Genomic DNA, 23925 nt, shown 5'->3' on the forward strand with positions numbered 1-23925 from the left:
AAGTTACGTTGCATTTTAAGATTGTATAAGTTTCAGGAGTGCACCCTTGAAAGTAAGTGCATAGTGCACAGATTACATTAAGTTCACCACTAAATGTCCAAACCTTTCCTTCACCACCTCCTTGTCCTCTTTTCCCCATCTACTTACCCTTTACCCCTTCCTTTTTGTTCCACTAATTAGTCCTATGGCCCAAATGTTAGTTTTCTCTATATACCGTATGTGAGTGAAATCACAGTGTTTGTCTTTTTTTGGTCTGGCTTATTTCACTGAGCACAATTTCCTCTAGGTCCATCCATGTGCTTGCAGATGGCAGGATTTCATCTTTTCTTTATATGTGAGTGAGTAGTATCCCATGTGTATACACACCACATTTTTTTTTTAATAGAGGCATGTTTTATTTATTTATTTGTTTGTTTGTTGTTTTGTTTATACAAGCACTGGGTACAGTCAGAAGCGCGGGAGGGTGAGAGAATTCACCAGAGCCAGAGCGGGGAGCAGAACAGGCAGAAGGACCTAAGTACACTGCTGAGGGGAGCAGCGGGCGGCAGGAGAGGTCTGCGCGCCATGTGGGACCCTCCTCTGGTGGCCGGGGAGCAGCCGGGGATCGAACCGGCGTTGCAGAGGCTGCGGGCAGCTTCAGAACCCAGCGCTCAACCGCTGCGCCACCGGGGAGGCCCCACACCACATCTTTTTATCCACTTGTCAATCAATAGGCAGGTATTTTCCAGTTTTTGGCTATTGTAAACAGTGCTGCAATAAGCATGGGTATACATATATCTCATTGTATTAGTGTTTTTGTATTTTTTTTGGTAAATACCCAGAAGTAGAATAGCTAGATCATAGGATATTTGTATTCTTAATATTTTGAGGAACCTCCATCATGTTTTGAGGTGGTTGCTCCAATTTACCTTCCCAACAACAGTGGACAAAGGTTCTCTTTTCTCCACATCTTCACCAACACTTGTGGTTTTGTTTATTTTGATAAGAGCCATTCTAACAGGTGTGACATCTCATTGTGCTTTTAATTTACATTTACCAAATGATAAGTGATGACGAACATCATTTTATGTGCCTATTGGACATCTTTGGAAACATGTATTTCTAGTTCCACTGCTCATTTTAAAATCTGTTTTTGTTGTTAAATTGTATAAATTATTGATATATTTTGGATATTAACCCCTTGTTGGATATATGATTTACAATATCTTTTATTTAGTTGCTTTTTCATTTTTTTTAACATATTCAATGTTTTTATTTAATTTTTTTAGCAGGCAATTTACATGCCCCCCCTTTCCTTTAAGTTAGTGTGACAATTTTTAGTGATAAATTTCTCCATTCTTTGGTCAAGAATGGAAGGAAATAGTACAAAAAAACAAAACAAGGTCCAAATCACTGCTGCATTTAAAAAACCAACACTTTCACTAATTATATTCAAATAAAATCACACACACATTATTGACAAGCTATGTCTTCAGTGTTTCCTTGTGGCTGGCTTTCCTCACCATTTTGCAAATGGTATTAGTGATACCGGTTAGTTTGTCACTCTGATCTTGGAGGCTCACTCAGCTTCACATAAGTTGAAGGCCCTGGATAGTAGATTCAAAGGTCTTAAAATTCCAAATTGTCTGGCCTCCCCCGGTGGCGCAGCGGTTGAGCGCTGGGCTGCGAGGCTGTCCACAGCCTCTGCAACGCCGGTTCGTTCCCCGGCCGCTGGCGAGGGTCCCACAAAAAAAAAAAAAAAAAAATCCGAATTGTCATGGCTCCATCAATACCAGTAGCATAAAATTTTCAACAACCTGGCTGGCTCACCTCAGAAATAGACACTTGAGAGTGATACTATTCTGGTGCAGGGTCTCCATGGCTTGATTGCCATCCTCAGTCATGGCCTTCTTGTCGGTGTTTCAGAAGTTTCCATGACAGACACGTTATGTTGCATGTTCTCTTTTGGGATGTCTAACTTGGAGGCAAAGGTAAAGCAGCCACAGTCATCATAATTAAAGAGCACTGGGCAGCAACCGTGGCTGGTAACCACAACACGGTTCTCTGAAACAGATGATAACATTCAGGATGAGCAAGGGACTCTGTTTTCCAGTGAAACATGAATGCTTTTTGAGGCATTGGCAACAAATACAGTGCTCTTGTGGCTGACCCAGGCGGCTGCTGCTAGCTGAGAAACTAAGCCCATGCACCAACCACCCATGCCACCGCCACCAAACTCTGACAGCGGTTGTCCAAAAGGCACCTTGCTGGCCCAGCGTGCACTGGCTGGCATTTCATCTGCTTCTTTAATGTAAGCAGAAAACACTCTGCATTTGCTATCACACCATCCCACTGTCAACAAAGCATTGTTGGGATGCCAATCCACAATGAGCGTTGGAGCCAATCGGCTTATTTATGTGCTTGCTTGCTCATCAGTCATGTTCAGATTGGAAGTAAAAGGAGAGATGAGTCATGCTAGTCTCTATTTGTGTACTAGTCTCTATAGTCACTTCAGTAGCTCTAGGTGTCCTCTTCTTCCTGACATGGGACATTAGCATTCCCTTCTCTCCTTGCCATACCATGCGCACCATGTGGAGGATGAAGGAATCTGTCATTTTGTGGAAACTGAAACTTCAGCTGTGAGCCTGTCAGTCCCTTCAGCTGTGAGTCCCTGTCTGGACCAGAGAGTCTGAGGAGAGTCTGATCTTCCTCATCAGTTGTTCTCTTTTGGATACACCCCGGACACACCTGATCGCCTCTGCTCTCAGAAGCTAAGCAGCATCAGGCCTGCTTAGTACTTGGCTGGGAGAATTGTCTTTAAACAGTATCAACAGTCTTAAACCCTGAGTGGATAACTCCCCACACCACACCCCACTCTCCCACTCTGCGAAGTATGAAGGAACATGTTCTGTACACCCGAAGGCTCTCCACGCTCCCAAATGCCAGCTGCTGCCATTCTAAATGCAAATTCATATTCCTGGAGTACATAAATGACTTTATCTTTTTGATCCTTGCTCTTATTTTCTACAGCTAGTATATGCCTCTCCCCACATCTTAGCATGTTAGCATGTACCTGTCACAATTTCTGTTATCTCCTTTGGGTGCTGGCATAAGGCTCCCTGAGGACATCTTCAGTTCTCCATCACTTGTGGCCCACAAAAGACTAAGACTAAATTATTTTCCACCAACTGTCCTAATAATGGGTCCAATTTTTCATGTGAGATGATAAGGCTTTGCACTGCAGAAATGTTTTCATACCCAAAGAATCTGGGCAAACCAAATTACACCTGCCCCTCCCCTCTAGGTAAAGACTCATGTCTTTTTTTTTTTTTTAAGATTTATTTATTCATGCATACAAGAACTGGGGCACAGGGCAGATGTGCAGGAGGGTGAGCAGATTCACCAGAGACTGAGTGGGGACCAGAAAAGGCAGACTGACTGAAATACTGCTGAGGGGAGCAGCGGGCGCAACAGGAGAGATCTGCAGCGCCCTGTAGGACCCTCGCCAGCCAGCCCAGAGGCTGCGAAAAGCTTCACAGCGCTGCGTTCAACTGCCTGCGCCACCAGGGAAGCCCCCTTTTTTTTTAAGTTGGGTAGATTTTTAAAAATTAATTCATTTTCTTACTTCATTGTTAATTTGGGGGCAGTGTTTGATTTCTCCCCTCAGGTGTAGTCCCATTAGTCCTCACCACCATAGCACCTGTGACCTGTCACCACGTTCCTTTGTGCTCGTCCCTCCCCTGTTGTGACCCCCCCTCCCTCCCACTCTCCTGCTGTGTGCCTCAGATCCATGGTCAGCTTGCAAGTGTTGTCTTTTCCTGACCCTTTGTTCCGTTTCTCCATATTACACATATAAGTGAAACCACCCGATATTTATTTTTTTCCTTTGGACTTAATTAATGGCCCATATTTAAAAAAAAAAAAACTAGAAACAACAAATGTTGGTGTGGATGTGTTGGAAAAAAAGGAATCCTCATACACTGCTGGTGGGAAATGTAATCCGGTCCAGTTACTGGAGAAAGCTGTGTGGAGGTTTCTTAAAACACTAAAAATGGATCCACCATATGATTCAGTGTTTCCACTCCTAAGAATTACCCAAAGAACACAAAAGCATGAGTTTGAAAGGAAACCTACACTCCCATGTTTACTGCAGCACTATTTACAGTAGCCGAGATAAGGAGACAACCCAAAGGCCCTGAAACAGATGACTGGATCAAGAAGATGTGGTCTATACACAATGGAATACTACTCAGCAATCAAGAAAGATAAACTCATGCCATTTATGGCAACATGGATGGAGATGGAAAGGATTATGCTAAATGAAATGAAATTCAGTCTTTTAAAAAAACTAGATGTCAATTTATAATACTGTACATCTGAAACCTATACAATGTTACAAACCAATGTTACTTCAATAAAAATTGTTTTACAACCCAAATGCCCAAAAATAGATGACTGGATCAAGAAGATGTGGTACATATATACCAGGGAATATTACTCAGCATTCAAAAAAGATAAACACATGCAATTTGCAGCAACATGGATGGCGCTGGAAGGGATCATGCTCAGCGAAATAAGCCAGAAAGAAAAAGAAAAATACCGGGTGGTCTCACTCATAGCAGGAATCTAGAAAACTTAAATAAGGGACCAGGAAAAAGAATAACTATAAGAAAGTGAAAACCATAATCAACAAACAACCATGAACCAGAGACACTCTATGGGGGGTGAGGAGGGGAGGGATTGGGTCAAAATAAGGGGGTCGCAATTGTATGGGGAATATAAAAAAATTTATATTAAAAAGTAAAAAAAAATTGTTTTACATATTTATTTAAGAAGTCCTAGCTACTAACCTTAAAAATTACTTGCCAGGTATTCCTCTCTCCCCTTTTACTTTTCCATAGCTCGTAGAGTTTATAGAATAATATGTTCAGGAAATGGCTAGTAAGACCGTCTTTACATACTCTTCTCTCCTGACTAATTATCAGGCACTATATAATTGCTTACTAAATAAATACATGGATTAATGGAAATATAGTTGTTACATAATAAGTGAAAAATCAAGCCATAAGACATGCATAATATTATCCTTTCTCATTAAAAATTCTTACATATTTAAATATGCTAAGTTGAAAAGTCTGGAATGATATACTAAAAATCTTTTTAATAATAGTTTATCTCTGGATAATTTAAAATTTTTGTTTTACATTTCTTTTTTTTAAAGATTTACTTATTTATGCATACAATAGCTGGGGTACAGGCCAGAGGTGTGGGGGTGAGAGAATTCCCCAGAGACAGAGTGGGGAACAGAACAGGCAGACTGACTGAAGTACACTGCTGAGGGGAGCAGTGGGTGAGACAGGAGAGGTCTGCTGTGCCATGTGTGTTGCTCCCTGGCCGGGGATGGAACTCGTGCTGCAGTGGCTGCGGATAGCTTCATAGGTTGCATCTTAACCCCTTGCACCACCAGGGAGGCCCCCTTGTTTTACATTTCTTATTTACTGTATCCTCCCTTCCTCCATCCCTCTCTTCTTTTCTTCCTCCCTCTCTCTCTCACTCCATTCCTTTTCTCTTTTCCCCTTTTTTATTCTTTATTTTCTGGTCACCGCAATCAAGTATTACATTTTTAAATGTTGTTTTTTTTTTTTTACTCTGGAATACAGAAAAGTTTTAAGGATAAGCCTTGTATGAAGAGGAAATGGTACTAGACCAGGGCTTGGGAAAAGAAAAGTACCATTAGAACCTGGGGCCTTTCCATCACATTCTCTCATGGCAGAGTTCTCTCTCTGCAGATATCTGTGTGTAGGGACAACTCACCAGGTTCTTGCATGTGGAGACTTTCCTCAGTATGGAATCTCCCACGATGGTGATAAACACTGATTACATTGGAGCGTAAAAAGCACGGTGTTCCTGGGTATAAAAAGAATGGGCTGTGTGGCATTAACCCCAGATGATAGTTAGTTTACAATATTGAGAAAGGAACTCTGTGTGACATCTGTGACTCCAGCTTCAGAAAGGGGATTTTTTTTTTGCTTTTTATTGAGGTACATTAGTTTACAACACTATATAGGTTATAGGGGTACAGTTTCTCACCTCGGCAACTGTACATTACCAGACCACATCCATCACCAAATGTCCAGTCACTACCCACCAGCAAGCAATGGGCCCTCTCTACCTATTCCCTCCCTCCTCCTTCCCTTCCTGTAACCACCATTCCGTTTTCAGAGTCTGTTTGTTTTGTTTACTTGCTTTGTTTCTTCACATTCCACAAATAACTTAAATCATAGTATTTGTCTTTCTCCTTTTTATTTCACTTAGCATAATCCCCTTAAGGTCAATCCATGTTACTGCAAATGGCAAGATTTCATCTTTTATATGGCTGAATAGTATTCCATTGTATGTATACGACACATGTTCTTAATCCATTTGTCTGTAGATAGGCACTTGGGTGTTTCCATATATCTTGGCTATTGTGAACAGTGCTGCAATGAACATAGCGATGTGTATATCTTTTCAAATTAGTGTTTTAAAATTCCTTGGGCAAATACCCAGAGGTAGGATTACAGGACTATAAAGTAGTTCTATTTTTAATTTTTTGAGGAAACTCCATACTGTTTTTTTAGTGATTTTTTAAGACCCTTTCTGGCTTAAAGCATAAAAGAGAAGCCTCAGATTGAATTAGTATTGCAGTAACAAATGTAATTATTTTTAAAATTTTAGTTTTTCCTTCATATTGTCATATTATTGATATATTAGCATGGCACATTTGTAAAAAATAAGAAACCAACATTGGTACGTTATTAGCTAATCTCCAGACTTTAATATTTTACCAATTTTTTCACTAATTCCATTTTTCACATTTAGCATCCAATCTAGCATACCATATTGCATTTAGTTGTCACGTCTCCTCAGTCTCCTGCTTAGGGACAGTTTCTTTCTGCATTGTTCGTTTATAATTTTACAATCAGCTAATTTATAAAAATGTTTCTCAACTTATATCTATCTGATGTTTTATCATTAGACAAGGTGATGAGTTTTGGGAAAAAAAGTCATAAAAGTGATATACCCTCTTTGCATCATATAGCCACATGACATCACTGCTGTTAACCTCCATCAATTGGTGAAGAGGGTGTTTCCCAACTTTCTTCACTTTAAAGATACTATTTTTCCCTTTCCAGTATGCATTAGTTTTACAATAAAATATTTTTAAAAGGAGGAAAAATTATTCCAAGGACCAAATGGCTCCCTACAAATTGGAGCCTTTCTCAGGAGAGTCAGACATTGAAAATATTATTTTCCAGAGAACAGAGAAATATGACTTACTGGAAACTTATTGAAACTTACTGAATTTACTTTCCTCACAAAATTAAATTTCACTCATATTCTTTCTATGCTTTCCTTCAGTAATATAGGACCTGCTTTGTGGAAGCAGTTTTGAGTAGTAAGGGAAAAAGAAAGTTTCCACTTTGTTTTACAGCAATTTAAATAGGAATACTTGGAACTTGATTCTTGGAAGTAACTTGAAGTATTCTACGAGGATCCTTGACCACCGTTATGCTGAATGTACCTTTAGGGTATGGTATCATGGGATGTTTTACCTGCACAACTGAAATGACATAACGAAAACTTTCTTCTGGTTTAAATTTAAATAATTAATTCCTTTGTGGGGAAGTTATTCGATGGGTGCCATCATTTAATTTCAATCATGAAATTATCTGTTATTAAACTTAAGAATACTGTGTAGTATTTAAAAGCATAAGCTAGTTCTGAATCCATTATTTACTTACTATTGTGTAGGTTCCATAATGTTTTTGAGAGTGAAATTCCTCATTTGTATAATTTGGAGACCTTGTCAGGAGCAGGGCCTTGCTGAAGTGGTTTTAAGAGAAAATAGAAGTAGAGTCAATGACTATAGACAAATTTTGCTGTGAAAGAGAGAAATGGAACAATAGCTTGATGGGAATGTAAGGTTATGAAAGTTTTTTATTTATTTTTAATAAAACGGGACATGAAAAAGGAGCGGCGGGGGAGAGAGTAGATAGACAGATGCAACGTGTGTAAGGCCTTATCAGAGATTGGAAGCAGATTCTGCGACAGGGATTAGAGTATAGAGCAGACTGATTAGGATCCATGTAGAAATCGTTGGTTCCAGCACTGAGGTAGGGAAAGTATGAGTCTGGAACATCTGTGGTGCCAGAAACTAAGAGATGAGTCAAAATTGGGGATATGTCAAAATGACAGAAGCTTACAATGGCCAAAGTTGGAGCAATTTGAGCAACAATGTAATGATAGTATTAGTTGAAGAGAATTTATAAACTAACATTCATTAGTTCATGCTGATTTTTTTTTTTTTTTTTTTTTTTTGTAGAATTCAGTCATATTTATTCACCAGATACAAATTATTTCTCCATTATAAATTCAGTCCTGAATTATTCTTTTTTTTTTTTTTTTTTTTTTAAATAAATTTTATTGTTATATTCCCCATACAATTGCAGCCCCCCCATTCTGACCCCAATCCCTCCCCTCCCGCCCCCCTAAAAGTGTCTCTGGTTCATAGTTTTTTGTTGATTTTGATTTTCACTATCTTATAGTTATTCATTTTCCTGGTCCCTTATTTAAGTTTTCTAGATTCCTGCTATGAGTGAGACCATCCGGTATTTTTCTTTTTCTTTTTGGCTTATTTCGCTGAGCATGATCCCTTCCAGCGCCATCCATGTTGCTGCAAATTGCATGTGTTTATCTTTTTTGAATGCTGAGTAATATTCCATGGTATATATGTACCACATCTTCTTGATCCAGTCATCTATTTTTGGGCATTTGGGTTGTTTCCAAAGCTTAGCTATTGTAAACAGTGCTGCTATAAACATAGGGGTGCAGGTGTTCTTTGGAATTGATGTTTCTGTGTCCTTTGGGTAAATACCTAGGAGTGGAATTGCTGGATCATATGGAAGCTCTATGTTTAGTAGGTCCAGAAATCTCCACACAGCTTTCCACAGTGGTTGGACCAGTTTGCACTCCCACCAACAGTGCAGAAGAGTTCCTTTTTCTCCACACCCTCGCCAACATTTGTTGTTGCTAGTTTTTTTAATATGTGCCATTCTCACTGGTGTAAGATGGTATCTCATGGTAGTTTTGATTTGCATTTCCCTGATGACAAGTGATGTTGAACATTTTTTCATATGCCTGTTGGCCATTTGCATTTCCTCTTCAGAGAAGTTTCTTTTAAGCTCTTCTGCCCATTTTTTGACTGGATTATTTTCTTTGTTGTTGTTGAGTCTCATCAGCTCTTTGCAGATTTTTGTGATCAGTCCTTTATCATTAGTGTTGGGTGCAAAAATGTTCTCCCAGTTGGTGGGGTTTCTCTTTGTTTTTGTTATTGTCTCTTTTGCTGTGCAAAAGCTCTTTAATTTGATGTAGTCCCAGCTGTTTATCTTTGCCTTCACTATCACTGCTTTGGGTGATGTGTCTGTAAAGATGTCTTTGATGTGCAAATCACGTAGTGTTTCGCCTATATTTCCTTCTATATATTTTATGGTTTCAGGTCTTATGTCTAGTTCTTTAATCCATTTTGAGTTGATTTTTGTGTATGGTGTGAGGTGGTGGTCAAGCTTCATTCTTTTGCATGTAGCGACCCAGTTTTCCCAGCACCATTTATTGAACAAACTTTCTTTGCTCCAATGCATATTCTTTGCTCCTTTGTCAAAGATTAGTTGACCATAAATCTGTGGGTTTATTTCTGGATTTTCTATTCGATTCCATTGGTCTGTATGTCTGTTCTTGTTCCAATACCATGCAGTTTTGATGATTATGGCTTTGTAGTAGAGTTTGAAGTCTGGGAGTGTGATGCCTCCATTCCCTTCTTTTTTTTTCAGGAGAGCTTTGGCTATTCGGGGTTTTTTGTGATTCCATATGAATTTCATCAATAATTGTTCTATTTCTTTGAAGAATGACATTGAAATTTTGATTGGAATAGCATTGAATCTGTATATTGCTTTTGGAAGGATGGCCATTTTAATAATGTTTATTCTTCCAATCCATGAGCAGGGGATGTCTCTCCATTTCTTTGTGTCTTCTTCTATTTCTTTTAACAGTGTTTTATAGTTTTCTTTGTATAGGTCCTTTACCTCTTTTGTTAGATTTATTCCCAAATATTTGATTTTTTTTGTTTCAATAACAAAAGGGATGGTCTTTTTGATTTCTTCTTCTTCAGATTTATTGTTTGTGTATAGGAAGGCTACTGACTTTTGCGTGTTGATTTTGTATCCTGCCACTTTACTGAACTGGTTGATGAGTTGAATTAGCTTTTCTGTGGAGTTTTTGGGGTTCTCTATATATAATATCATATCGTCTGCAAATAGTGATAGTTTGACTTCTTCTTTTCCTATTTGGATTCCTTGGATGTCTTTCTCTTGTCTTATTGCCCTGGCTAGGACTTCCAGTATTATATTGAAAAGCAATGGTGAGAGTGGACATCCTTGTCTTGTTCCAGATCTTAATGGAATTGCTTTCAGCTTTTCACCATTGAGAATGATACTGGCTGTTGGCTTGTCATAGATGGCCTTTATGATGTTGAGGTATGTTCCTTGTATCCCAAGAATTTCAAGGGCTTTTATCATGAATGGGTGTTGCACTTTGTCGAAAGCTTTCTCAGCATCTATTGATATTATCATATGGTTTTTATATTTCTTTTTGTTGATGTGTTGGATAACGTTGATTGATTTTCGGATGTTAAACCATCCTTGTGCCCCTGGAATGAATCCAACTTGGTCGTGGTGAATTATCTTATGGATACATTGTTGGATTCTGATGGCTAAAATTTTATTGAGGATTTTTGCATCAGTGTTCATTAGGGAGATTGGCCTGTAGTTTTCCTTTTTTGTGTTGTCCTTGTTCGGTTTTGGTATTAGTGTAATGTTGGCTTCATAAAACGTGTTTGGTATTGTCCCTTCCTTCTCAATTTTTTGGAAGAGTTTGTGAAGGATAGGCACTAATTCGTCTCTGAATGTTTGGTAGAATTCATTTGTAAATCCATCAGGTCCTGGGCTTTTGTTTTTGGGGAGGTTTTTTATTACCATTTCAATTTCGCTAATTGTAATTGGTCTGTTTAGGTGTTCTATTTCTTCTTTATCTAGCTTTGGGTGATTGTAGAGTTGTAGGAATTTGTCCATCTCCTCTAGATTGTTGAACTTGTTTCCATATAACTGTTCATAGTAGTTACTGATTATTCTTTTGATTTCTGCTGTGTCCGTTGTGATTTCTCCTCTTTCATTGATGATCCTGTTTATTTGTGCTTTCTCCCTTTTTTCCTTTGTGAGCCTGGCTAGGGGTTTGTCTATTTTATTGATTTTTTCAAAGAACCAGCTCTTGGTTTCATTGATCTTTTGGATTGTTTTTTTAGTTTCAATTTCATTTATTTCTGCTTTGGTTTTTATTATTTCTTTTCTTCTACTGGTTTTGGGGTTTTTTTGTTGTTCTTTTTCTAGATCTTTGAGCTTCGAGATTAGGTTGTTTCTTTGCGTTCTTTCTTGTTTCTTGATGTGAGCTTCTATTGCTATATATTTTCCTCTTATTACTGCTTTTGCTGCGTCCCATACATTTAGGATATTGGTGTCCTCCTTGTCGTTCAATTCAAAGAATTTTTTAATTTCCTCTTTGATCTCCTAATTAGTCCAATGGTCTTCCAGTAGTGTGGTTTTTAATCTCCATGAGGTATGAAAGTTCCTTGCCTTCTTTTTATGGTTTATTTCTAGTTTGATGCCTTCATGGTCAGAAAAGATGGTTGATATGATTTCAATCTTGGTGTATCTGTTGATGTTTGTCTTGTGCCCCAGTATGTGATCGATCCTGGAGAATGATCCGTGTGCGCTTGAGAAAAATGTGTACTCCGTTTTTTTGGGGTTTAGTGTTCTATAGATGTCTGTTAAGCCCAATTGCTCTAGGTCCTTATTTAGAGCTTTAGTTTCTTTACTTATTTTTTGTCTTGTTGATCTATCCATTGTTGATAGTGGTGTGTTGAAGTCTCCCACTACGTATGTGTTTTCTCTGATGTCTGTTTTCAGAGAGGACAACAGTTGTCTGATATATTTTGGTGCTCCTTCGTTTGGTGAGTATATGTTAATGAGTGTTATTTCTTCTTGAAGTATTGTCCCCTTGATCATAATGTAGTGACCCTTGGGGTCTCTTTTTATCTTTTTGAGTTTGAAATCTGTTTTATCTGATATAAGTATAGCTGTTCCTGCTTTCTTTTTTGGTCCATTTGCTTGTAGGATTGTTTTCCATCCTTTAACTTTGAGCCTATTTTTATCTTTTGTAGCTAAATGTGTTTCCTGGAGACAGCAAAAGGTTGGGTTTTGTTTCTTAATCCAGGCTGCAACTCTGTGTCTTTTTATTGAAGAGTTTAGTCCATTTACATTCAGAGTTATTATTGATATGTTAACATCTGTATTTGCCATTGTGTTTGTCTTTCCTTTGATTTTATTTATTTATTCTTTTAATAACTTTTTTTTTTGGCCTTCTTTCATTGTTATTCGTCCCTCTGAGGTTCTGGCTTTAGGACTCCTTGTAGTATTTTTTGGAGTGGGGGTTTAGTTGCAATGAAATTCCGGAGTTTCTGTTTGTCTGGAAAGGTCCATATTCTTTCTTCAAAGAGGAAGGAGAGCTTTGCGGGATAGAGTATTCTTGGTTGGCATCTGTTTTCTTGGAGTCTGTTGACTATGTCCCTCCACTCTCTCCTTGCCCGTAGTGTTTCTTCGGAGAAGTCTGATGTCAGCCTGATTGGTTTTCCTTTGAATGTTATCTGTTTCTTCCCTCTTGCCAGCTTCATTATTTTTTCCTTGTCCTGGATTCTTGGGAGCTTTACTATTATGTGTCTTGCTGTATTTTTCCTTTCGTCGTGGAAGTTTGGTGTTCTTCTTGCTTCTTGTATATCAATTTTCAGCTCCTTCTTCACATTTGGGAAGTTCTCTTCAATTATCTCTTTGAATATTTTCTCTGTTCCTACATCTCTCTCCTCTCCTTCTGGTATTCCTATAACTCTTATATTTCCTTTCCTCATGGAGTCAGATAGTTCCCGAAGTCTTTCTTCGTTCTTTTTCCTTCGTACTTCTCTTTCCTTTTCTGTTTTGGTTCTTTTTATTTCTGTGTCTTCAAGATTACTTATTCGTTCTTCCATTTCATCTATTCTGCTTTCATTGCTTTTCCCAGAATTCTTTAGTTCTTCCATTAATTCTTTGATCTCCTGCATTTCTTTTACTTCCCTCTTTAGGGACTCAATTTCTTTCTTCTGACCATCGTTTTCCCTCTCTAGGGACTCAATTGCGTTCTTCTGATCGTTGATTATTTTTCCCTTATCATTGTTTTCCTTTATGACTTCTGTTAGTTTTTTAATCACGGCAATTTTAAATTCTCTTTCTGGAAGGCTCAGAAATTCTTCCAAGTTATTGTCTTTGCAATCTGGGGGCTGGCTTTCTTTTTGTGGTGTGCTTTTTCTCTGGAGAGTTGCTAGGTTGCGTGTGGTTCTTCTCTTCCCTACTGTCTGTTTTCTAATTTGCCGTATGCGTTGGGACACTGTGTAGTTGGGACTGGCCGGCATCTTGGGTGGGCTTCTCTGTTCCCCTCTGGTTCTTCCAGGAGTCATCTGTCAGTTTCAAGCAGTCTTTACTGGAGAAAGGTCCCTGTTCTAAAATGCCGATGTAGGGACACACTCCCCTGTGCGCCTGGTCTGCCCCGGCGGTGGGTTCCTGCTCCCCTCTGGGCTTGGACTGCAGGCCAGAGGGGGTCTGGCGTGGGCGAACTTACCCCGCTCACCTCTGGCTCCTGAGGAAGCCTTCTGCAGGTAGTCTTTACTGAAGAAATGTCCCTGTTCTAAAATGGTGATGTGGGACACACTCCCTGCGTGTCTGGTCTCAGGCACACTCTTCTGCGCACCTGGTCTGCCCCGGCTGTGGGTGCTCGCTCTCCCTGTGGGCTCAGACTACTTGTTCGGAAGGGGCCCGGTGTGGGCAAACTCCCCAGCTGGCCACTAGCTCCTTCAGGAGCCTCTGCTGGCTTCAAGTCGCTAGGTGGTGCCAGAGATCTCTCCTAGAGCCCTTGGGGAGCTGATTTTCCACCCCGTGGGACAGGGAGCAGAGCGGGGATGGTAGGGTACACCTCAACGGCTTTGGGGTGCTGTGTCTGCCTTGTGCCCCACCGTCGTGGGGAACCCACGCCCCTAATTTCGTGCCCCGGGTCTCTGTTCCAAAGCCCTCAGTTCCAGGACGCGGGCTGTAGCCCAGATCAGTGGGGCGGGAATGGCGCCTTTTGAATCCTGCTCCCCTGCCTGGGCGCCTTGTTCCTGCTCACTCAGGATGGGCCTCCGCCGTCTCCCCCTAATTTCGTGCCCGGGTCTCAGTTCCAAAGCCCTCAGTTCCAGGACGCAGGCTGTAGCCCAGATCAGTGGCGCGGGAATGGCGCCTTTTGAATCCAGCTCCCTTGCCTGGGCGCCTTGTTCCTGCTCACTCGGGATGGGCCTCCGCAGTCTCCCCCTAATTTCGTGCCCCGGGTCTCAGTTCCAAAGCCCTCAGTTCCAGGACGCGGGCTGTAGCCCAGATCAGTGGCGCGGGAATGGCGCCTTTTGAGTCCAGCTCCCTTGCCTGGGCGCCTTGTTCCTGCTCACTCAGGGAGGGCCTCCGCAGTCTTCCCCTAATTTCGTGCCCCGGGTCTCAGTTCCAAAGCCCTCAGTTCCAGGACGCAGGCTGTAGCCCAGATCAGTGGCGCGGGAATGGCGCCTTTTGAATCCAGCTCCCTTGCCTGGGCGCCTTGTTCTTGCTCACTCAGGGAGGGCCTCCGCAGTCTCCCCCTAATTTCGTGCCCCGGGTCTCAGTTCCAAAGCCCTCAGTTCCAGGACGCGGGCTGTAGCCCAGATCAGTGGCGCGGGAAGTTCATGCTGATTTAAATAAATGTGCAAATTATTCCCCCAGAGAATTTCAATGAATACATATAGAAGAGATTGAAGAAACAGAAAATTAATTTTAAGAATACACCACAATAACAACAATAAGAACAACTGATGGATGCTAAAATTGGTGGATAAAAGGTATGACTAGCAACAGGATGTTTGAATGGCTTCAACCTATCTTCCTGTGTGTGTTCATTACAAAGTGGAAAATAGTGATTTTATAATGAAAAAGCATAGTAAACACCTTACTCAACTGACCAAGGTTAACATCACCAGTATTAAGTAAGACACAGCATCAGGTCTCTCCCGACATGTGCACAAAACAGGGCACATCACTTCTGTGATATAAATGTATAATCAACCACCAATTAGGGACATTCTACAAAATAACTGTTAGTCTGCAAAGTTGTCAAGGTCATCCACAAGAAGGACTGACAAGTGTCACAGATGGGAACAGAATAAGGATACATGATAACATAACTCAATGTGGGATCCTGGACCTGATCCTAGATCATGAAACACTAGTGGGGCAAATGGAAAAAATTCAAGTAAGATCTATAAATTAACAGTAACCAGTAAGAAGCCATTTCTTCTGAAAAATCAAGCTTAAGAACTATGTTCCTGGGCAACATGTGCAGAATATATTCCTGGGCAATATGTGCAGGTTATAATAGGACAACTTACCTCTGGATGTTATTTCCCTGGTCTTAAAAATTGTATTATAGTTATGCAAGATGTAATATGTAAGATGTTAACATTAGGGGGAAAAAGATGAAGGATATATGTGAACTTTTGTTTTGTTTAAAGATTTATGCATACAAGAATTGGGGTGCACGCCAGAGGTGCTGGGAGGCAAGAGGATTCACCAGAGACAGAGCATGGAATAGAACAAGCAGACTGACTGAAATACACTGCTGAGGGGAGCAGCGAGCCAGTCAGGAGAGGTCTGCTGTGCCATGTGGGTTGCTCCCTGGCTGGCTGTGGATGGAACTCGTGCTGCAGAGGCTGTGGCTAGCTTCATAGTGCCATGCTTATTAACCTGTGCCACCAGGGGGGCCCTTAAATCTAAAAAGGCTTTTATCGGAGAGCTTATTATCCTAATTTGTATTACTACTCTGAACATTTTTCTTAGTTTATTGATCATTTTTATTTCAGCTTCTGTACATCTTTTCATTTATACACTTTTTATTGGATTATTGATGTTTACAAATTAATTATATATATATTTTATGTTAAGGAAGTCAGTTTCTTCCTTGTGTGTGGCAAATTATTTTCCAGTTTGTCTTTTGATGGTTTTTTAATGGCTCGCACAGGCATATATGTTTTAAACTTAATGATTTCTGCTGATCTGTGGGCAGAAAATAAGGAAGAGTCAAGTAGCTTTAAGTCTTCAACAGTATTCAAAAGAGCACAGAAAAGGAAAAACACTATGGAAATGACTCTGAAATTCTTTCCTCCATTAAAAATTAATTTATTTAAAAATGTACATACAGTAAAATTTATCCTTTTTGGTGTACAATTCTAGGAGTTTTGGCAAATGCATACACTCATGAAACTACAATCAATACATCAAAATTTCCATTATTAAAAGATTCCATGTGCTACTGTGAAATTAGTCTCCCATTTTTAACTTTTGAGTCTCCCATTTTTAACTTTTGACATCCTGATTTATCCTGTCTCCAGTTTTGCCTTTTCCATAGTATGTAAGTGGAATCAAACAGTAAGTAGTCCTTTGAGTTTGACTTCTTCTACACAGCAAAATGCATTTGAGAGTTATCAAAGTCCTTGTATGTATCATAGTTCATTATAGTTTTTATTGCTGAACAGGATTCCATTGTATGGATCAACCAGTTTGTCCAATGCACCAGTAGAGGACATTTTCCATTTTCATTTTTCTCTATTGTTAGTAATCCATAGGTCCAGTAAAGGGCAGAGGTGAGATTTTCCCACCCAATAGGAAGACATTTCTTCTGAAAACTCCAGCTTAAAATTATGTCCCTGGGTAACATGTGCAGGAGGTTATACCAGGACAACTGACTTCTTGTCCCTTAAACTATATTTAAAATTGGAAAGTTAATCCTAGATGAGCAGTATATCAAAGGAATAGGAGTTTGTCCTGAGTATAGTTAGATGATATCCTCAGAGCTGACCTGACAAATATCCTGGAAGTCAAGTGATTGGCAGAGTATTAAAAAACATCTTATTTTAACAATTCTGAAAAAAAGTAAAAACCACCCAAATCATACCATTTTAAATTTGTATAAAGCAAAAGTCCACTTTTAGTCTGTCCAATTCCACCTTCAAAAATGTGTAATTTGTTATGCATATTTCATGTTTTCCTAAATTTACCCAGAAATATATATATGTATATACATATATACATACATACACACATATACCATACACATACAAATATTTTCATTTACAAAAATGAATTACACATATTTCTTAGTTTTTACTTAATACAAAAAACTGGATACCATACAGGTCAGAATGTACTCATTATTTTAATGGCTGCATAGTATTCCACTAAATGGAATACTATGTGTGGAATACTAAATGTGCCATAATTTACTTATTCATTCTACTGATGGGCATTTGGGTTGTAGCCAATTTTTGGTGACTTCATTTAGATATAATTCATATGCCATACAATTCACCCATTACAAGTGCACCTCCATGGTTTGTAGTATATTCAGAGTTATATACTGTACAATTTTGGAAATCTTCAACCTCTAAGGAAACCACCTCAGCTATCACCTGCAGCCCTAAGCAACCACTCATCTACCACTTTCTCTATGTCTGCCAATTTTGGACACTTCATATAAATGTAATAATAGTCTTTTGTGACAAATCTAGTATGTTTTCAAGATTCATTCATGTTGTAACATGTATTAGAATATAGCATGTTCCCTCTGCTTTTTGGAAGTTTGTGACGTATCTGTATGAATTATTTAATAGCTGCTAGAATTCACTTGAGAAAGCTATTTGAACCCGGGCTTTCCTTTATTGGTATTTTTTTTTAATTACTATTTTAACCTCTTCACTTGTTATAATTTTCTTTTTCAGATTTTATTTTTTTCTGTTGGATCAGCAGTTTGTGTTTCTAAGGATTTGTTCTTTCATCGAGGCTATCTTATTGGTATATAGTTGTTCATGCTGTTCATTCATGATAATTTTTATCTCTATAAAGTTGGTAGTAACTTTCCCTCCTTTACTTCTGATTCTAGTAATTTGAGTCTTTATTTATTTAAAGATTTATTTATTTATACATATAAGAACTGGGGTACAGACCAGAGGTGCGGGGATGAGAGGATTCACCAGAGACAGAGTGGGGAACAGAACAGGTAGACTGATATACACTGCCGAGGGGAGCAGCGGGTGAGTCAGGAGAGGTTTGCTGGGCCATGCGGGGAGCTCCCTGGCGGGGACTGAATTCGTGCTGCAGTGGCTGCAGATAGCTTCATAGGTTGCATGTTAACCCCTTGCACCATCAGGGAGGCCCCCGAGTCTTTATTTTTAAAACCTGGCCAATCTAGTGAAAGCTGTCACTTTTGTTTAACTTTCTATGGAACCAACTTTTGGCTTCACAGATGTTCTGGTTTTCTAGTATTTGTTATTTATTTAGCTCATCTTTTTATTTCCTTCTTTTTGCTTGCTCTAGGTTTATTTTACACTTCTCCTTCCAGTGTCTTAATGTCTAAAGAGAACTATTAATGATGTAATCTTTCTTTTCAAATATAGGTATTTATATAGATAAATATCTGAGCACTATTTTAGCTGCATTCCATAAATTGTTGTATCCTAATTTTCATTTATATCAAAAGATTCCCTTATTTCTCTTATGATGTCTTCTTTGACTCACTGTTCATGCAACAGATGTGTCTAATTCGTATTTTTTAGTTCCCCAACATTCTCTTATTGATTACTAACTTCATTTGTTTTGATCAGAGAACATACTCTGCATGACTTCAGTTCACTTAAAGATTTGTTTTATGGTCTATGATATGGTCTATCCCGGCGATATTTTATGTGTACTTGAGAGGAACATGTATTGTTTTTGCTGAATGAAGTGTTCTATAAATCTCTTTAAGGTCTAGTTGATTTATAGTGTTGTTCTTCTATTTTCTTGTTTCTCTTCTGTTTAGTCTATTATTAAAAATGGGGTACTGCGTTTACTAACTCTCTGTAAATTTCATTTAGTTCAGTTTTGGGTTCATGTACTTTGATGCTGTTTTTAGGTGCATATTTGATTATAATTGTTACAACTTGCAATGCATTTTCAGTCATTATGTCTATTTTTAATGACATTTTTTTCATTTTAACATCTATTTTATCTACTATTGGTATTTATAGTTGCCATTTGCATATTTCCTTCTATCCTCTTACCTTCAATCTATTTGTATCATTGAATTCAAAGTGTGACTCTGATAAATAGCAGAGATGAACCTTGGTTCAGCCCTCCCCTCCCTAGTCTGAAAAATCTCTAGCTTTTGATTTTTCCCCTTCATTCTTCCTCTTGCTTTTGTCTGCATTAAACATTTTCTAATGTAACATTTAAATTTCCTTAACATTTTTCACTATATATTTTCAGTTATTTCCTTAGTGGCCACTCTAGAACTGTTCATACATAACTGAATTGGCTTCAGATATATTAATTCCAATGAGATATAAAAACTTTATTCCTATATAAACCCACGCCTTTCCCCATTTTTCTTTGTGGTATCACTGCTGCACATATTATTTCTACATATCTTATTAAACCCAACAATATAATGTTACAATTTTTACTTAATATAACTTCATCTTTTAAAAAAGCAGAGGGAAGAAAGTTGAGCAAGCATATATTTATAGTTTAATATTAACCTCGTTATTTCCCATTTCTTGCTTACTTCATTTGTTCCTGTGGATGAGTTACCATCTGCAGTCACTATAGGTCAATACAATTTTGCTTCTACCTATCTCCTCTGTCTTATTAATGGCAAATATATTATAGTTTAGGCCCCACAATGCAACTATATACACATTGCTTTATAAAATTTTTAAATCATTTAAAACAAAAATACATTTAAGACTGTCTTTTATAATTACATGATTACCTTTACCCATCCTTTTTTTGGTATGTAGATTCAAACTGCTGTTTCAAGTCACTTGTTTTTCACCTGAAGAATTTTCTTTAATATTTCCTGTAAGTCAGGTATACCGGCAACAAATTCTCCGTTTTTCATTATGTGGGAATGTCTTTATTTCATCTTCATTTTTGAAAATCAGCTTCACTGGATATGGGATTCTATTCTATTCTGAGCACTTTAAATATGAGTTGTTTTCAAAAGCTTCTCTTTGTCTTTGGGTTTTAGCCTTTTTATTATGATGTTTATCCTGCTTGGGGTTCATTGAGATTCTTCGATGTGTAGATTAATGTTTCTCATCAACTTTGGGATGTTTACAGCCATTATTTATTGCTGTTCTTTTTTCTTTTCCTGGTACACCATTATAAGTATGTTGTACAGTTTAAGTATCTTATTTCTGTTTAATTTTCTTCATTATTTTTCTGTCCTTCAGCCTAGATACTTTTTCATTTTATCCTTCAAACCTAATGAGTACAGAGTATTACTACCCTCATTTAATAGATGAGAAAACTGAGGTTCAGATGAAGTGACTTGCCAAGATCACAGAATGGTAAGTGTGACTGTTAAGTTCAAACACTGGTCTGACTTCAAAGGTTACGCTACGCCCTCTATACTATTTGAAAAGTGTCTTTTTAATCTCCAGGAACTCAAACTACAACTGGGGGATTTGGGGATGGCTACTTGTCTCTCAGAGAACTCTTTCTTCATATCCCTATTCAGCATTCTTTGCTAGTATTTCCTCTTCTAAAATTCATATACCTAATACCTAACATATATTAGACTTATTGTTTATTGCTTTGAATTAATGGTTACTCAATGGTAGCTAGCTTCAAAGATCACGAGAAAATCAATATTTTGATTTAAAAGCTTTCATTAGAAAAATATATAGCTTTCTGAAGACATGTGTAGGGAAGCATTCATTAAATATGTGAACTGACTTATGAAACTACCTACTATCTCTGTTGATAGTTTTCATTTAACTGCATCTGCTGATATTTAGGACTGGGATACTAGTCATTTATTTACAGGTGGATAACTAGGGACAAATGGAGTCTAGTGAATAGTTCAACATTTGCTTTTTAGTTCTGTATACAGGAGGCAGTCTTGAAAGGAATTTCATCTCTAGGGATAAATACTTAAGATCCCAGATAAATTATAAACACTAACAAAAAATCTGTGAAAAAAATCCTTTGTAATTTGTCCTGAGAAAATTATATTCTTTGTGGCCTAGCCTTCATACTCAGCATATTGTCTGTCCTATATGGCCTTTGATTATAGAAAATATTTTTTACCAATTCTTTCCAAAAGCTGAAATGTATTGTCTTAATTAGATTTTTCTCTCTCCCACTTAGCTTTTCCTCCTTAATTCCAAACAAAATTACTATCTATATACAAATCCTAGACCCATAATTCTAGTGCAAGAAAGACCTCCCAGGATTTACACTCTATATATCTCCTAGCTGCCACTGATTTCTGGAGTGTTATTGGTAGCAGATGATATGAGGGAAGTATCCTGGAAATCTGATCTTTGCTTTTTGTTCTTTCCAAATTCGATCACCAATATTTTCCCATGCAGTTTATATCCATTTACTAGATGCAATGCTTGCAATGCTTTCTCCTTATCTAAAAGAGAAAGAAAAAAACATCAATTTAAGTAGGGTATAAGAATTCAATTCCATTCCAAGCCTAGTCTAGGCTGTTTAGCCTTGGAGTTAAATGTAGGCTATCAAGTGATATAGTTACTTGATTTCATTATCAAACTTAGCAAAATTAAACTAATGGCCAAGAATAATGACAATAAAAACTTGAGGTGGATATTTGAGTGTTTCCTAATTCAATGATATAGATAAATAAACAAGGATATAGTGTTCTAAAGACAATCAAGCCCTAACTAAAAATACATGAGCTTCTAACTTAGATAACTGACTATAAGTATGGTAAGGATGACATAATTTTCAAAATGAATAACATAAATATAAGAAGTTAATCATGGTATCGAGAAAGCTTTGTTTTTTTTTTTTAATGGTAAAGTGGTTGTGGAAGCTCTCATTGGAATTAATATTTAAAAACCTTTGTAGAAATATATAAGTTTAAAGTGTAAGAGTATACAGTGTATAGCAGAAGTATACAACATATGGGCCTCAAAGCCTAGATGTGAGATGTGGGAAATTAGACAGTAGTGGAATTATTGCCCAGAATCTGTGAAACCTTAAGTAGACAAGTTATGTCTTGAGACTGAATCAATTTATGTCTCATATATGTATGTACTACAAATTTTCAAATGTAGATAGCTGCTGCTATGATCAGTAAAATATCCATTAAAATACTTAGTTTATAAAGCATCTTTGTTATATATATGTCCAATTAATGGGTCATAATAGGTGGAAGTCCATGGAATATTTTTGAGTTTAAAAAGGATCTTCATACTTAAAATGACTGAAAATCACCGGGGCAGAGGATGCACAAACCTTCAGTAAAAAAGGAAAGATGGTAAAAGACAATATAAACAGTGGATAGGGTTTGACACTGTTCATGTATAAAAGTACATGCCTATATGTAGATCACTAGGTTTTTTATAAATGATGATCATCTGGGGATAATAAAGGTATAGATGCTACTCAGCTTGCCCCAAAAGAAAGTAGTCTGTCACAGAAACTGAAATCCCTATTACTCTTCTCTTTGAATTACGATACTTAAGTCATGTATTAAGATGCAAATAACAGTTAAAAGAAATGTAACATCATACACTAGTTTAGTAGGAATTATTAGTGAATTAGCATATTAGCATGCAATTTCTTAGTCCTAAAAGAAATAGGAAATAGGGCAGGCACAAATGTTCTGATTACTTATAAGTAATATAATTATAACTTGGTCTAAAAATACTATTGTCAGCAAAGGAAAAACAGTTCTGATACGGTGAGAAGGAAGTACCAACATTAGGGAAAATCTGAGAAATTGGGAAAGGTAGTAGTCAACTGTCAATGGAAGAGAGAAAGCATAGAAGGGAGGATAGGGGGCGCTGAAAATATATATTCCTTACTTACCTTCTTCCCATTTAATGGCTCAAATATATGATTCTCATATGCCATGGTGAAAGGAAAGGGCTATATCTAAACTAGAGAAGGTATAGGTAGTTTCTATTGCATGGATCCTGCAAATGAGTAATTATTCAGATGAAGCTACTTACTGGGGAAGGTTATAAAAGCCTGTCCCCTCATTCGTCCAGTCATCATTCGGAATTGAACTGGAGGTCCTTTTTTCTCCTGGAACCGAGCGAACAATGAGACAAGATCTCTTTCAGTCACCCGAGGGCTAAGGTTCTTCAGGTATAACACCTAATATAAACCAAGGATCAACAGAAATATTACATGAGGGAGGTAAGGCAATTACTTCCTTGTGGTTAGCATTAGTTTCAAAGACCGTGGATTGAACACATGCATCTAAGTTCACTCCCTCCAGAGAACTCCCTGAAACTATAAGAACATTTTATTAAAAAAAACACAAATCCACAAAGCCTGGAAGAACAAGGAAAGCTGAAAATAATAACAATATTTAGAAGCTGGAAAATAACTGTATCAGTGCCCTCAAAAAAGCTGAATCTTAAACCAGCAGTGGGGAAAACCAAGTACTAAATCTATGCCTAAGAATTGTCAAACGGTTCAGGAAATGATAGCTTCAACTACTTTTGGAAATAGATGTAAAGGGGTAGAGTTAAGATAAGGTAGGTAGCTGTTTAAAACCAACTAGATCTTTAAATATCCTCTCCTACAATATGCTGTCATTCTCAGTCCTAGTGAACACTGGAGGTTTATTCTTTGAATGTGGGGGCTACCAGAGACAGTTGAGGGTGTGAATATTGTTTCTGAAAGCAAAGAGGCTAACGGC

The 23925-nt window shown here is 38.0% G+C and overlaps 1 protein-coding gene across 1 annotated transcript in view; it reads right to left on the reverse strand.

Annotated features, from left to right (window-relative positions):
• Positions 1-21496: 21496 nt before the first annotated feature.
• The window catches only part of RBM41 (RNA binding motif protein 41), a gene marked incomplete at both ends in the record, with an annotated part of 55382 nt that continues 52953 nt past the window's right edge, over positions 21497-23925 (reverse strand). The window contains 2 exons of the mRNA XM_084258983.1: positions 21497-21663; positions 23228-23375. Of these exons, the coding sequence (XP_084115109.1) occupies positions 21497-21663; positions 23228-23375 (315 nt within the window). The remainder of the gene's footprint in view (positions 21664-23227; positions 23376-23925) is intronic.

Source organism: Talpa europaea (assembly GCF_964194135.1).
Source record: "Talpa europaea genome assembly, chromosome: X".
NCBI lineage: Eukaryota > Metazoa > Chordata > Mammalia > Eulipotyphla > Talpidae > Talpa > Talpa europaea.